The sequence below is a fragment of the Gallinula chloropus genome (genome assembly GCF_964237585.1).
Source record: "Gallinula chloropus genome assembly, chromosome: Z".
Lineage (NCBI taxonomy): Eukaryota > Metazoa > Chordata > Aves > Gruiformes > Rallidae > Gallinula > Gallinula chloropus.
Window position 1 is genome coordinate 38,247,703 of NC_140089.1, and position 13,731 is coordinate 38,261,433.

The 13,731-nt window shown below is 37.5% G+C and overlaps 1 protein-coding gene across 1 annotated transcript in view; it reads right to left on the minus strand.

Moving 5' to 3' along the window:
* PCSK5 (proprotein convertase subtilisin/kexin type 5) overlaps nucleotides 1-13,731 on the minus strand; it is a gene marked incomplete at its 5' end in the record, with an annotated part of 182,677 nt that overhangs the window by 149,817 nt on the left and 19,129 nt on the right. Inside the window, one exon of the mRNA XM_084278334.1 lies at nucleotides 6,959-7,063. Within this exon, the coding sequence (XP_084134460.1) occupies nucleotides 6,959-7,063 (105 nt within the window). The remainder of the gene's footprint in view (nucleotides 1-6,958; nucleotides 7,064-13,731) is intronic.

The following is a 13,731-nucleotide window of genomic DNA, read 5'->3' on the forward strand; positions in this document are numbered from 1 at the left end:
TGCCCAAAAGTTAACACTGAGATTGTCATTGCCAGGCAGTTCTGTAAAATAAACTGGCAACCAAAAATTTGGAATGTTTCAAATCTAGCATTTCTTTTTAATGCACATGCAATTAGTCATACCAGGGGGACAAAAACTTTTTAAGACAGGTGTTAACAACTGGGATAATCACAATGAAATGGAAAGTGTAGGTAATCAAACACAATAATTTAGTTCAAGAAACATTTCCATATTGCCTGAGAGCAGACATTTCTCTTTTCTAAGGTTACATTACACTGAACTCCAACTGTCCATTTTTCTGCTTTTAGAAGAAAACATCAAAAGGTAATTCCACCAGGAAGTTTCAGTGATTATTTTTTGAGAGTTTCTTTAAGAATAGGAAAGTCAGCTATCTCATGAATATAGCAATAGAATTAGACATTAGAGAAAGCTTTTATTCTTCACAAATAAACATCATCCTATTAGTGTTACAATTAAATTCATTAAATATTTCTACCTATTGTAGACAAATGAAGAGAAATTACCATTATATGACAACATTTGCTGCCTAAAGAACTGTTACCTCCTGCTACAGCAGCACTGAATTTGGCTAATACAGTACAACACAACACAAAGGTGATGTATATTCACGTGTTACTATCTGAACACACTTTGGAATAAGCCTTTCATCTTTAGTCATCTTTATCTTACACTCCCCCAAGGTTTAGCTTTGAGCTGGTGTTGGATCATCCACAGACCAAACACTGTTCCACGTGCCAAAATTTAACACCAAATTTAAGGTTGCTATTCCTCAAAATGATTACATATTTGACCCTACCTTTTCAAGTGTTTCAGGTCTTGGGTTAGAGCAGATAAGGGTGAAACCTGCTAAAAATTGTGGCTGCAATTATTGCCACTCCATTATTGCGCTATTCACTGTGGTTTATTACTGTAATTTTCCAGTATTTGTGAACTGCAGTCTAGTCCATATTGGGTCACAAATGAAAATAAGTCTGATGCAGCATCACCACATGTCTTGTTTTAGCCCCAGCTGGCAGCTCAGCACTACGCAGCCACTTGCTCATTCCTCCCTCCCCTCCGGTGGGATGATGAGGAAAGTAGGAAGGAAAATGTAAAACTTAGGGTTTGGGATGCAGACAGTTTACTGGCACAGCAAAAGGAGATGAAAAATAACAACACCACTTTGTACAGAATGTATAAAGTGGGTGATAAACTCTGTATCAATTTGCTTGGTGGACACACAGCCCATCCAAGAGCTCCTCTCCAGCCAGCTCCCTTTTTATGTTGGGCATGGTATGGAATAACCCTTTGGCTAGTTTGGGTCCCCTGTCTTGGCTGAGGTTCTTCCCCACCCAGTTTCTTGTGAAAGTTAATTCTATCCCAGCCAAAAACCAGAACAGCACAGGAAAATTATTCTTGATTTCTATTGAAGCAACATAGCCTTCCCAGGGATTTTTCCTGATGGAAATGTAGTTTAAGCTAAAACTAATATATAGGACACCCCTAGAAATACAGATTTCAATCACCATTAAGCAGGCAAAATATCAACTAATTTGTGCAAAATTTACAACACCATGGTGAGCAATTAAAACAACACTAATTACAGCTGGATCTAACGCAGTTCTTTATCAGTGAACAGTAACTTCATATCTCAGAAAGCACTGAAAAAAGATTCAAGCTGTAGGACTATTTGCTCATGTTTACATGAAACTTTTTAATACTCCAGAGGCAGGTGCTAAAGGGAGATGTTCCTATGCCCTCTCACACATTATGATTCAGTTCATGTTCTAACTCACCAACTCACCCAGCAACAGGCTCCTTGGAAATAGCAAGTCTGATTCTTGATTTTGACTAGGCTAAAGGTGGAGAGATTGTTCACATAAAAGCTTTTTCAGGCAATTAAATAAAGGGTCCACAGTGGTAAATATTGCATTACTTAACAACTAACTTAAACCTTCAGTCAAACTCAGAGCATGGAAAACAGCATGACAGTTCCTATTATTTTGCACCCAAGTAGCGTAGTATTGATTCTTTGTCCTCTGAGTGCTTGTACAGATTATGGCTACCCAGGCAGACATCAGTAACTCACCTGGTCCCAGTGTTTAACTGCTATGTTATTCTATTTGGCTAACAAAATCTTTTTGTTCACTAATAAGGTTTAGCAAATTAGCACTTAGCATTGCCAATATAAAACATAGCCCTACCCATAAAATGATTCTCAACTGTATTTCTCTAAGTCCATGATGTTGGCTTATAAAAGCGCAGGCTTTTAGTAACATAATAACACTCTTCATTCCTGCTGAATGTTGTGCCCCCTACATTAAATCCAAATTGTTCAAAGCTTTATTTTCTCCTTAGTCAACCTCAAACTGCAATCTTGGAACATTTAAATTCATAAGTAATTGGAAAACACAGCTTGACAACGATCTTCCTGAAACTGAAAATTTTAACCCTCCTCTCTATTTGCAATGAACAGCCTAAGCCAGAGTGATCAAATATATTTTTCCCAGAGGCAAGCTCCACAAGCAGTGGTATATGCCTGGTCAAAACAAGACCATCACCCCCTGGTGAAAGCCTACTTTTCCCCTACTCTTTAGAGAGTTATCTCCTGTATCAACCCAAGATATTATTTAGCAATATGAACTGGTCTAACTACATAGCAACGTGATGAAACATGCAGCTGCTTCAGTTCTGCTGCCCTCTGCCCTCTCACGAATATCCTCCCAGTAATAAGTACAGGATTATGGCATTACTTTGCTACCCTCTGATGACAGCCCATATCATTTGATATTGTCTCATCAAAGAGATGCTTGCCAGCATCTTACATGCTGCTACCACCAGTTGTATTCAGCTCGCTACAGCAAAGGCAAGAAACCCCCACACAATTGGTACTAAAACCACCTTTTTTAGCACCAGGTCACACAGATCTTCTCTCTGTGTTGTTGGGTGAGGCTGTGTAAGATGTGTATGTATGGAGTAATGCTTCCTCAGTTATTCTGATCCCGGAGCAGAGGTGACAAAGCCATGACATTTCTGCAAAATCCTGCTCAAGCAGAGTATCTAGCTGAAATTAGGAAGATTTACTTCTTATTTCAGTGGAAGTGAGACTGGAAACCTTTCAATTTCTAAAAGATGAGTGAACCTGACTTATCAAGGAGTTGAAACCCTCAAATTAAACTGGAAATAATTAAAGTTAAAAATTGTTGTCATCTTGGTTGAGATTGATAAATAAACAATAATAGTGTAAAGTGTTTTCCTTGTTAGTGAATGTGATGCTGTACAGGAACGCGAATTATTAATTTTACAGGACTGCTGTGGGCCATGTGTCTTTTTCAGATCTCCATTGTGATGCAAAGCATTGGGGACCTCATAAGCAAAATGGAAAAAACTTTAGTTTGTATGCACATCAATTTGAATATATTATCAATCTTAAAACTGCCTTTTATTATCTTAAGAACTGTGTTATTCTAGGATTATTGCTGTGCCATTTATGCTACTTGATTCTGTGGAAGATTTCACAAATTTCATTATCACAGCCCTTCACTACAAACTCGTCATCTCATGTAACAGTTCAGTATAAAAAGACAGCTTTCTCATCTTTACTGTCCATTTAACTTCCATGTATTGTTGTCATGCACAGACACTTCAACTCTGACATTTCATTGGAACTGCAACCTCTTTAGTGATAAAAATCTCCATGTGATTTTCCTTATGCTTTGTATTGATGTAAAGTCTGACTTTAGAATGAGGTTGCAATGGTTCTCTGCAATTTTTTCCACTTTGTAACCCTTCATTTCACCACTGTGGTGAACTCAGAGGTGCACCACAGCTCTTTATTCCCAATCTTGGTAGTGCTATAATAATCTGATTTCAATAAAAGCCCTGCCAGCAACAAACTCAATGACTTAATAGTTGAATTACAGCTTTATGATACCTTCCATCTTCCCTCTTCCTTTTTGCCTCTGCTCCTATTGTTTCATGCATTACAGCACCACCAAAATTACTTTACTATGCAAACTATACAGAGCTAAAAAACACTCTCAATTCACAGTATGGTGCTTTCACTGACCCTTGCCAAAGGCCAATCACAAGCAGCACATCAGCTGGAGAGACTGGAAACCTCTGTAGTAGATTTCATTCAATACTTAGCCTTGATGCACAGTATTAATCTCTGCATTTAATCCACAAACTTCTCCCACTTCTTTGTTTTTCTATTAACATATAGGAGACATCATATGACTATACACAGGCCTGAAACACACGCTGTGAGTAAAGCTATGTTTCAAATTTTCTACATGACAATCTATGTTAGGGACAATAAAGTATCATTCGGGCATTTCTTCCCATTGAATACTTAATCCATTTCATCTCTAAATGACAACATGTATCATTGCCAGGCAAGGATCTCAATGATAATGGACAAAATCATGTTATACTGCATATCCTTCATCTTTTAATCTAAATACAGAGTAATGTTTAGTTAATACTGAGAAAATTGTCAAAATGTGTAATCCACATGTCTTCCATTTATGCAATTTATGCTTCCTGATGGATCTATTCATATTGTTTTTAACAGTGTCAAGAGCCTTTTCCAGAAGAAAAAAAATCAAGCCAAAGATCTTCAAAGCAAGTCATTAATTGAAATCCACAATAACAAGATTTTATATTACCTATATATCTTTCCCTGTGCGTTCACACAGTGAAATCAAATGCTATTCAAATAAGTAGTTTAGAAATACCAGAATTGATAATGGCTGTTCCATTATATGCAGGTTATTTACATAATGAATTACCACTCAATATAAATGCCATCATTTAAAATTTCATTAAGGAGCAAATTAGTGATCCATGTCTGAAGCAAGCACAGATCAAGTTAATTGTGTGGGCATGTTATACAGAGCGGATTATAAGCATTAAGTAAACTACCATTAAATGATTTGGAAAGGAAACAAATCTCAGTGTTCCTTTGTTCACAAATACACATGCCATCTAATCTGCTGCAAATATTGGCATTAGATACAGTCATACGTATAATAGTATATAGTACTGGTCCTTTAAAATTGTCACAGACGTGCAGTGTGCCTTACTTAATAGTAAACATTTTGGTTTTAAAAGGTCCAGTTTATATAATTCAACTAAATTTCCAATCTGCTTCGATAACCATTAAATGTTATACAAACTGAGGACAAACTGGCCTTTGTTCTATAAATACATGCCCGTTTATTGACGTATCTGCAGACACACAAGAATCCCCAAGTGCAGATTCAGTGGAATAGCCACAAAGTCAATCACAACACTTTTGTCAGATCTAAGTATTAGATTCTCAGCTTTTCTATGTGTACAAAAACATTAATAGGGTTGAGTACCTTGCACAACCCTGACTGGGACTTCTTAGTCCTAAAGTGATATTTGACAATGATTCAGAAATTCTGTACCAGCAGTAGCACAGGTTACACAAGACCTTAATGGCATAACATGTAAAGTGCTGGAAAACAAATGATAGCTCTGATTTATCTGCTGTGCTTTGCCTTAAGAGCCTCTTGCGATTCCAGATACAATAGTCTGACCTTGCTGCCAGAAGTCCAGAGTGGGTATCTGGAGGCTGGGTGCAGCACCAGAATTTATGGTGGTACACACATGGGAACTTGAACCTTGGTGTGTGAATTGCTACACCTCTGTGAAAGAGCATGGACTGACACAAGCATGGACTGACACAGATGTGGACACTTTCTCTTCCTTTTCAGATATCACCTATTCTAAGTGTAGTGCTTGCTGTTTGAATGGTGGATCTCTGCATTCATGGGAAAACACATTTGGGCCCTGATCATTTTCATACTAATCCCCAAACTTGGCTTTTTAGCAGAGCCCCTGGTGCTCTTAAAGGGTTAGGCAGTTCAGCACTATCAACAAAGGGATGAACATGCCTTGTGTGTACTTCCCTAGTCTTGTCCCATCCTCAAGAGCTTCAGCCCTAAATCTGACTTTCCAGACTATAGAAGTGTTCCTGTCTGATGCTCAACTTGTACACTGCACCTCTATAGTATTCAAACTGTCATTTACAGATAACTTTTACTTCTCATAAATGACCTGTCAAGTAAAACCTGACAAAACTCTAGTAGACAACAGTCATCACCCAAGGACTTAAAAAAACCTTGACTCTGCTATCACCACTGAAGAACACCAGGGAGTTGGGTGGTTTGCTGGTGAGCGGGGGTTGCAAGAACAACATAAAAAAGCTAAAGATATCTTCACCAAGCTTCCTTTCAAAAAGAAAACCAGAGGAAATTAAATTCTGCAGTATGTGATGAAGGTACTAACCACTGAAATCAAAAGGATTAAAACAAAAGTGTGTCTTGGTTACAGATACAAGACAATCCTGTACTTTACTATAATTCAGTAATCACATTATGTTGACAGTTACCTGTTAAATTGCATACTCCAAAAATATGACACAATTTTTCAAATAGATCTTAAAACTAGTATCAATAGGAACTTCCAAAAGGACCAAAGAAAAGAATATTCTTATTTTAATCCCTCATACACAGAAATACACAGAAAAAGACCAGAAAAAAGCAAGAGAAACTTTTCTCTTAACATCATACCATCCCGATGTTGCTCATCCTCATTCTAAAAGCTGGTTGATTTACAGAAGGAGATCTGCAGGCAAGAATGTTAGACATGTGGTTTTGCAGAGAAACACACCACAATGATTACTGCATTAACAAAATTCCTGTACTCCTCCATGAATAATGTTGGATCTTATGTTCCAAGAATAGCACGTACTTAATAGCATGGTATTGTCTTCGCTTCATTTTAATGGGAAGCAGAACCTTAGCAAACAGATAGTGTGTCAGTTCTTGTAATGGTATATGCCATTCAGGTGAAAGTCCTCTGGTATGATATTTCATATAAAAAATGCAAAGGCTTTTGTCTCGGACACATAGGTGGATTTTCTTACCTTTGGTTCCATTGAAATGAAGCTGTGGGTACCTCTACTTGAAAGAACTGACCTTTTAATTGTTTTACTATGGTAGAAGTGGTAGTAATCCTTCAGTGTTCCAATCTGTAAGAGGATAGAAGAAAAAAAGAGAGGGAGATTTAATTTATGAAAGCCAGTTTTCTGTTTTTCATTTCTTAAAGTCTATAAATTATACAATTTCCTGTGTGCTGAAACGTTACTTGAACCCACTGATCATCTTTCAAAAGAAGGACATATGATATGAAATGGATGGAGTGTCCTTGAGGCAGTAACTGCATAACCTAAGATTATAATTGAGCTGCTTAGTCTGGCTGTATCTACCTTTTTAATGTTTAATTTATATGCAGTACTTTAAGTAAATTCTATATCAATCTATACCCAAACTGTCTTCAAATGGTAAGTATAAAAATCATCAAATAGCTATATGGTTATTAAAAAGCATTCCATCTAGTTTGCTTAAGGAAATGTACTGTGAAATGCACTAGATTCGGTTATTTATATAATTAAATTATAAAAAGAATGGTCACAGCATCAGACTATGTAACAGGAACAGGCTTCTCCTTTTGCCAAATGTGGAAAAGAAAGAAACAGATGAAAGAAAGATGGAAATGGCAACTTCATAGGCTAATGTCTAGCTCAAAGTACAAAATCAATTCATGTGAAACTGCAAATTTCACAATGGTACAATAAAAACACTTCCTGTTCACTCCATCAGTACAGACTTGCAATGCAAACATTAAATTAAGGCAGCTTTTACAACTTGACAAAGAAATTTGCCTTTTCAGAATCATTAATGTCTAAAGATTCATAATTTGAAACTTTACCTTCGTGCACCTATAAACAAATACTTTTTGTCTTTAGGAAGAATGTCTCTCCAACTCATTTTGAATTTGGCCTTTTATTGTACTGCAAATCTCACAGGACACTCAATTATTTAGTTAAAAGTTAATGAGCAAAAAAGGGATAATTGAGCTTACTATCATTTCAAGTTGAAACTCAAAGTGACCTCAGAAAACAGGCCAGGTTTTGCAAATAAATTTGAATAAAATCACCAGAGATGATGGAGAAACACTCAAAATCTCTAATCTTAAAAAAACCCAACATACAGTGGTATAAATTTGTATCTGTAAGAATACACATGTAGGAAACTCGAGAGTTCAACAATAAAAATTCAAAGAGAACTGGAAATAAGCTTTTTAAAAACTCCAAGAATATGCTTTTAGAATATTAGAAATCAAAAATCTTGAAAATATAGTCTAAGAAAAGTAGACTAAGAAGAAATATTGATATTAAATTACTATTCTTAAGGAGCACTTGAATGTTTTACATGAATATTATTTATTAGTTTAAGTAAATTACCAAAACATTAAATTAAACCCAGTAAGTTTATCATATATTAAACAGGCATTGGTTTGACTAAACATAATTAAAGTATATTAGAACCGCCATAATAATTTTCATTGCTGCCATCTCTTTGAAAAAGGCAACTCCAGCTGAAGCAGTATAACTATAGCATCGATGAGCCTGGTGTCACCACTCCACATGTATGCCCACAAAAAAAACCAAAACCACTTCTTAAACCTCTATGGAGAAGACTTCTTGTGGACACCTCAAAGAGCTGCAGGACCTTAGGCCTTCTGGAGGTGTCCCTGCTGACTGGAAGCTAGCCAGTGTTATTTCAATTTACAAAACGGGCGAGAAGAATGACCCAAAAACCTACATAGCTGTTAGTCTAATCCCAGTTCCAGGAAAACTTGTGGAGATGATTAGACTGTGTACTACTGAAAGGCATTTTAAGAGTAATCATCAGGTGCAGTCAACATGGATTCACAAAGGGAAAGTAGTGTTAAATTAATTTCTTATTTTTCTATGACAAGGTCACCCATCTAGAGGAGGAAGGGAATCATAGAATTGTAGAATCACAGAATTGTAGGGGTTGGAAGGGACCTCGAGAGACCATCGGGTCCAACCCCCGAAGGCAGTGGATGTAGTTTTTTCTGGGTTTTAGTAAGGCATTTGCTATTGTCCCTTACACCACCATTCTGGACAAGTTGTCCAACTGCTGGATGAGTGGGTTTGAGGTGTGCTGGATGAAGAACTGACTGAAGAGAAGAGCTCTGGATTGTAGTGAATGGAGCTATATCTGGCTGGCAGAAAGGAATCTGAGAGTGCTAGTTGACAGCAGAGTCAATAGGAGTCACAGCATGTCCTTGAAGCCAAGAGGGCAACCTGCAATGTGGGGTGCATCAAACACAGTGTAACCAGCCAGTCAAAGAGGGGATTATCCTGCTGTTTTCAGCATTTCTAGGGCCTTGACTGGAGTGCATGTGCAGTACTGGGCCCCACAACTAAAGATGTGAATGTTCTGGAGTGCATTCAGAGGAAGGCAACAAAGCTGGTGAAAGGACCAGAACCATCCTAAGAGGAATGTCTGAGGACTCTGGTTTTGTCTAGTTTTGAGAAAAGGAGTATGACCTCATTGCACTCTACAACTTCCTGAGGAAGGGAAGTGCTGATCTCTTCTCTCCGAGATGCAAGGAAAGGACACATGGGGATGGCTCAAAGCTGTGCCAGGGTAAGTTTAGGCTGGACATGAGGAACCATTTCTTTAACAACCAGATGATCTAACAGTGGTTGGATAAGACCTTTAAAATCATCAAGTCCAATCATTAACCTAAAACTGCCAGTATGACCACTAAACCATTTTCCTAAGCACCACAAATTTTAAATACCTCCAGAGTCCTCAGTGCTGGGCAGCCTGTTCCAGAGCTTTACAACCCTTTCAGTGAAATAAATGTCTCCTAATATCCAAACTAGGCTTCCTCTGGCTCAACTTGAGGCTATTTCCTCTCGTCGTACCAACATCCATCCGGCTACAACTTCTTTTCAGGTAGCTGTAGAGACCAATTAGGTCTCCCTTCAGCCTCCTTTTCTCCAGGCTAGTCCACCCCGGTTCCTACAGCCAATCCTCATAAGACTTGTGCTCTCAACCCTTTACCAGCATCATTGCCCTTCTTTGAACATGCTCCAGAACCTCAATGTCTTTCTAGTAGTGAGTGGCCTACAGTACTCAAGGTGCAGCCTCACCTCGGTAAAGCACATATTCACCATATCAAAGTAGTTTTTAAAAGTTCAACTTTTTATGGATCTTGCTGTCTTCAGAGTGAATTAGAAACCTACTACTTTGCGTGTCTCTACACAAGCACACACAGTACTGAAAACATACTGCTGCAACAGGTAACTAACTATATTTTACCACTACAGAGAACTGCATAAATAGGTTGTATTTTAAGGCAAATAAACATATGCCCTGTTATCTACTACACAGAACAAAGTGACACCCAGTTTTCTGTGTCCTGTCTTGTACTAGTTTGTGGATATTTGTTTATTTACTTACTTGCTTAAAATAAACTCTAGCTGACCCCTCTGAGGGCTTTCAAAACTGCAAATTTAAGAGATGACCTAACTGCACTCCTGGAGTTCCTACAGTTTCGTAGCAGTAGCCACCCACAGAAGAGATGGAGGGATCTGCATGCTCTGTCTTCCAGCCAAAGGGAACAGCCTGAGGCTTTCTAATGCTTGACAGCTGTACTCCCTCTGAAACCTTGGGCTTAGGAGACAGAATTAAACCCTTAGAATTAAGTGTAGTAATTTTAATGCCATGTCTTCCAGGCACTATCAGTGTTCAGATAATTATAATTATTCATAATCATAATTAAAATGGTCAGATCTACAGCTTTTTTCATAGCAGTCAATGAAATGAAAGGATCTCAAATCTTTTAAATGGAATTTAATTCATATTCACTAACTCCCAACGCTTCTCACAGTAAGGTAACACCAGTGTTATTAAAAATTTTATTGCCCTCTTTTCCCTTAATGGGAATTTACTTAGACCTTCCAAATCCTTGGACCACTTGGAGAACAGTTAAACCATGGCAATATAGCACAATAAAACTTATCATTATGGATGTTCTTGTTAAATTGTTTTTTATACTTTTAACTACTAGGTCTTAGAGGCAGTCTCAGAGGAAAAGCAATGCAAAGACAGAAACACTGGGCTGTATAGATAACTACCTTAGAGACTGATGGCAATTTAACTGTTTTATACTTGGGAAATCTTTGCAATCTCCTTTTTGACCTGGAGAACCTGTTTTCTTTAAAAAGAAATAGAGAAACATACTTGAGGAATTGCCTGGGCAAAACCAAGGAGAATGAATGGCAGGGGTGTGACTTACACTCTTTAGAAGTCATTTTCATCACTGAATATTTTAAACTGATACATATATTTTCATAGCACTATGATACATTTATTCAAGGATGAAATAATTCCTGGAAGTAACTATCCTACAATAAAACAGTGGAATCTCAGAAAACCAAAGCATTAAAATATTTACACTAACTTTATATTTATTAGGTCTTATTTTCTATGGGAAGTTGAGAAAATGTGTGAATTTTAAGATAATATGAAGCAAGAGCCAATTTTTCTAATCTTGTTGTTGAAAAATATTTCTTCCATATGTGGTTTTACAGCCTAAGGCAATCTTAAGATATTTTAGGACATAATTTAATTAATTCATGTACATCCACAGTGTATCATCATAAACTCTGTAATGGAATACAAATGCTAGAGTTGACTATATATACACATTAAATATATATATAGTGTATTTACATTTTTATATAATATTTATATATTATTTTATATGTATATAATTAATGTGTGTATATATATATGAGCACCAAACTCACACACACACAACTAAGTTCTGAACATACCACTCAAATGTCTGTGTACCAGAACATTACCAGGGAAGTTGATCAAGCTAATGGGAAGGAACCCAAGAGATGCCTTCCCAGAAGATTCTTATCTAGTAAATAAACACTTTTTAAAGAGACATAATACCTAGATATCTGGCTGCAAAGTATACTTCTCCCAGTGGGCTGAATGGGAAATAATACAATGTTGAGTTGGTGAATTGGTAGATACATTGCAAGGGTCCCTGTTTCACCAATCTTTAATAACTCTGGTCTTAAATGAACTGGGAAAGGAAGGCAGATCAGTTCCAAGTCCAGTTCTGTAACTTTCTAAAGCACTAGAAGAGCCAAAGAAGCACAGAACTGCTGCCTCTGTGCAGACCTGAAACATAAACCATTACAAATAGATACAGCAGTGTTATTTCAAATGGGGTTGAAGATCTGACCCTTCACTTCTTTAGACCTGCAACAAACTTCGAAAGTGCTAAAGTCCTTGACAGAAATAAATACCAAGAACAGTAAGATGAAGAAAGTTCATCAGGTTTACTCTCATCACTTCATTTTGACATCACTTCACCTATATTTCAAACTTTAAAATGTTGTCACATTACATAAAGCAAACTGAAAATTATGTTTCAGAGCAAAAATATCAAAACCTTTCAATCTGAAGTTGAAACAACCTGTTGGTATTACCAAGAACTTTCTTCCCTGCATTAAATGCCAGTGAAGCCAACCTGGTATCACAAAGCATTTTGAAAGAATCAGATGTTGACACATACTGCTTGTGCTCCTGTGATGTACACCACTGTGTAATAAACATGAAAATGCTGAGTACATAACCCTTAATTCTGATCCATGTTGACCCCTCATTATCCAGACATGAAGACAGGTTCTTTGGTATCTCAGAAAACTGCTGCTCCCTTTTCTTCTTGTGTCTCTCCAGACTTAGGAAGTATTAAACATCTTAAAACCAGGGATTTGGTCTCAGCATTTAGAGGCAAGAAAGCCCTGCAGAGACTTTTCGTTGTTCACTGACCTACCCAGACCATCTGGAAAGAGTATGTTCATCCAAGACCTGGAACCTGAACTTGAACTGTATTCCAAGCAGCAAAACTGTGTGCTGGAGGTTTCTGAGGGTTGGTTTGGGTTTGTTTTTTTTCCCTTAAGATACGGTAACAGTGCCCATGCTTTCCTAACCTCCAACTGTCTTGCCCAAAACTCCACTGTTGAGTCAGCGCTGACAGATCTCCACCATATTGAGGCTGGAGGAGCAACCAATATGAGGATAGTTGCAGAGCTACTCCCAAATCTGACCTGCAGACTGAGATGAGGGGGTCTTTTTCTCCCAAATATATCCTGTAATTGAAAGGGGTTTTATTGGGGTTTTTTTTGGTTTGTTTTTTTTTTTTTTTGTTATCAGAACAGGGAATTTCACCCACAATGGGTTATTACAAGAAATAGTAGCAAGGTTTGTCCACATATGGCACAGCACACCACTTTTAGTTTTGGAGGATTTGGGACTCACAAAGATGAGATTATGAAATATTTAGGAGAGAAGCACAGGCTCTTCAGACCTCACTCCACCTAAAATCTAACATTCCAACTCCTAAGAGGCCTCCACCCAAATATTTAAGCTCTCTCCTAGTTCCATGTTGGACTGATATTGTAAACAACCCTGCATGAGTTAAAACAGCTTCTTGGATTACTGCAGACAGGTAAAATAAAGCTGAAATCACTGGCACTACTGAATGCTACGGTCATGTCTTGGGCTTCAGTAGCAAGGTAATACTGCTCTGATGACCAGTATAAAAATGGAAATAATGATGTTTAGTCTCTGTATTACCGAGGGTCTGAATCTGTATGTTACAAGAATATCTATCGGAGGGAGGGCGCACACTTTTAATGTGCCAGAATTTAGGTAACTAAATTAATTTAAAGCAACAGCTGAACCAAGGTAATGTGGGTATGAACACAGATTGTCCTCTCATATGCAACAC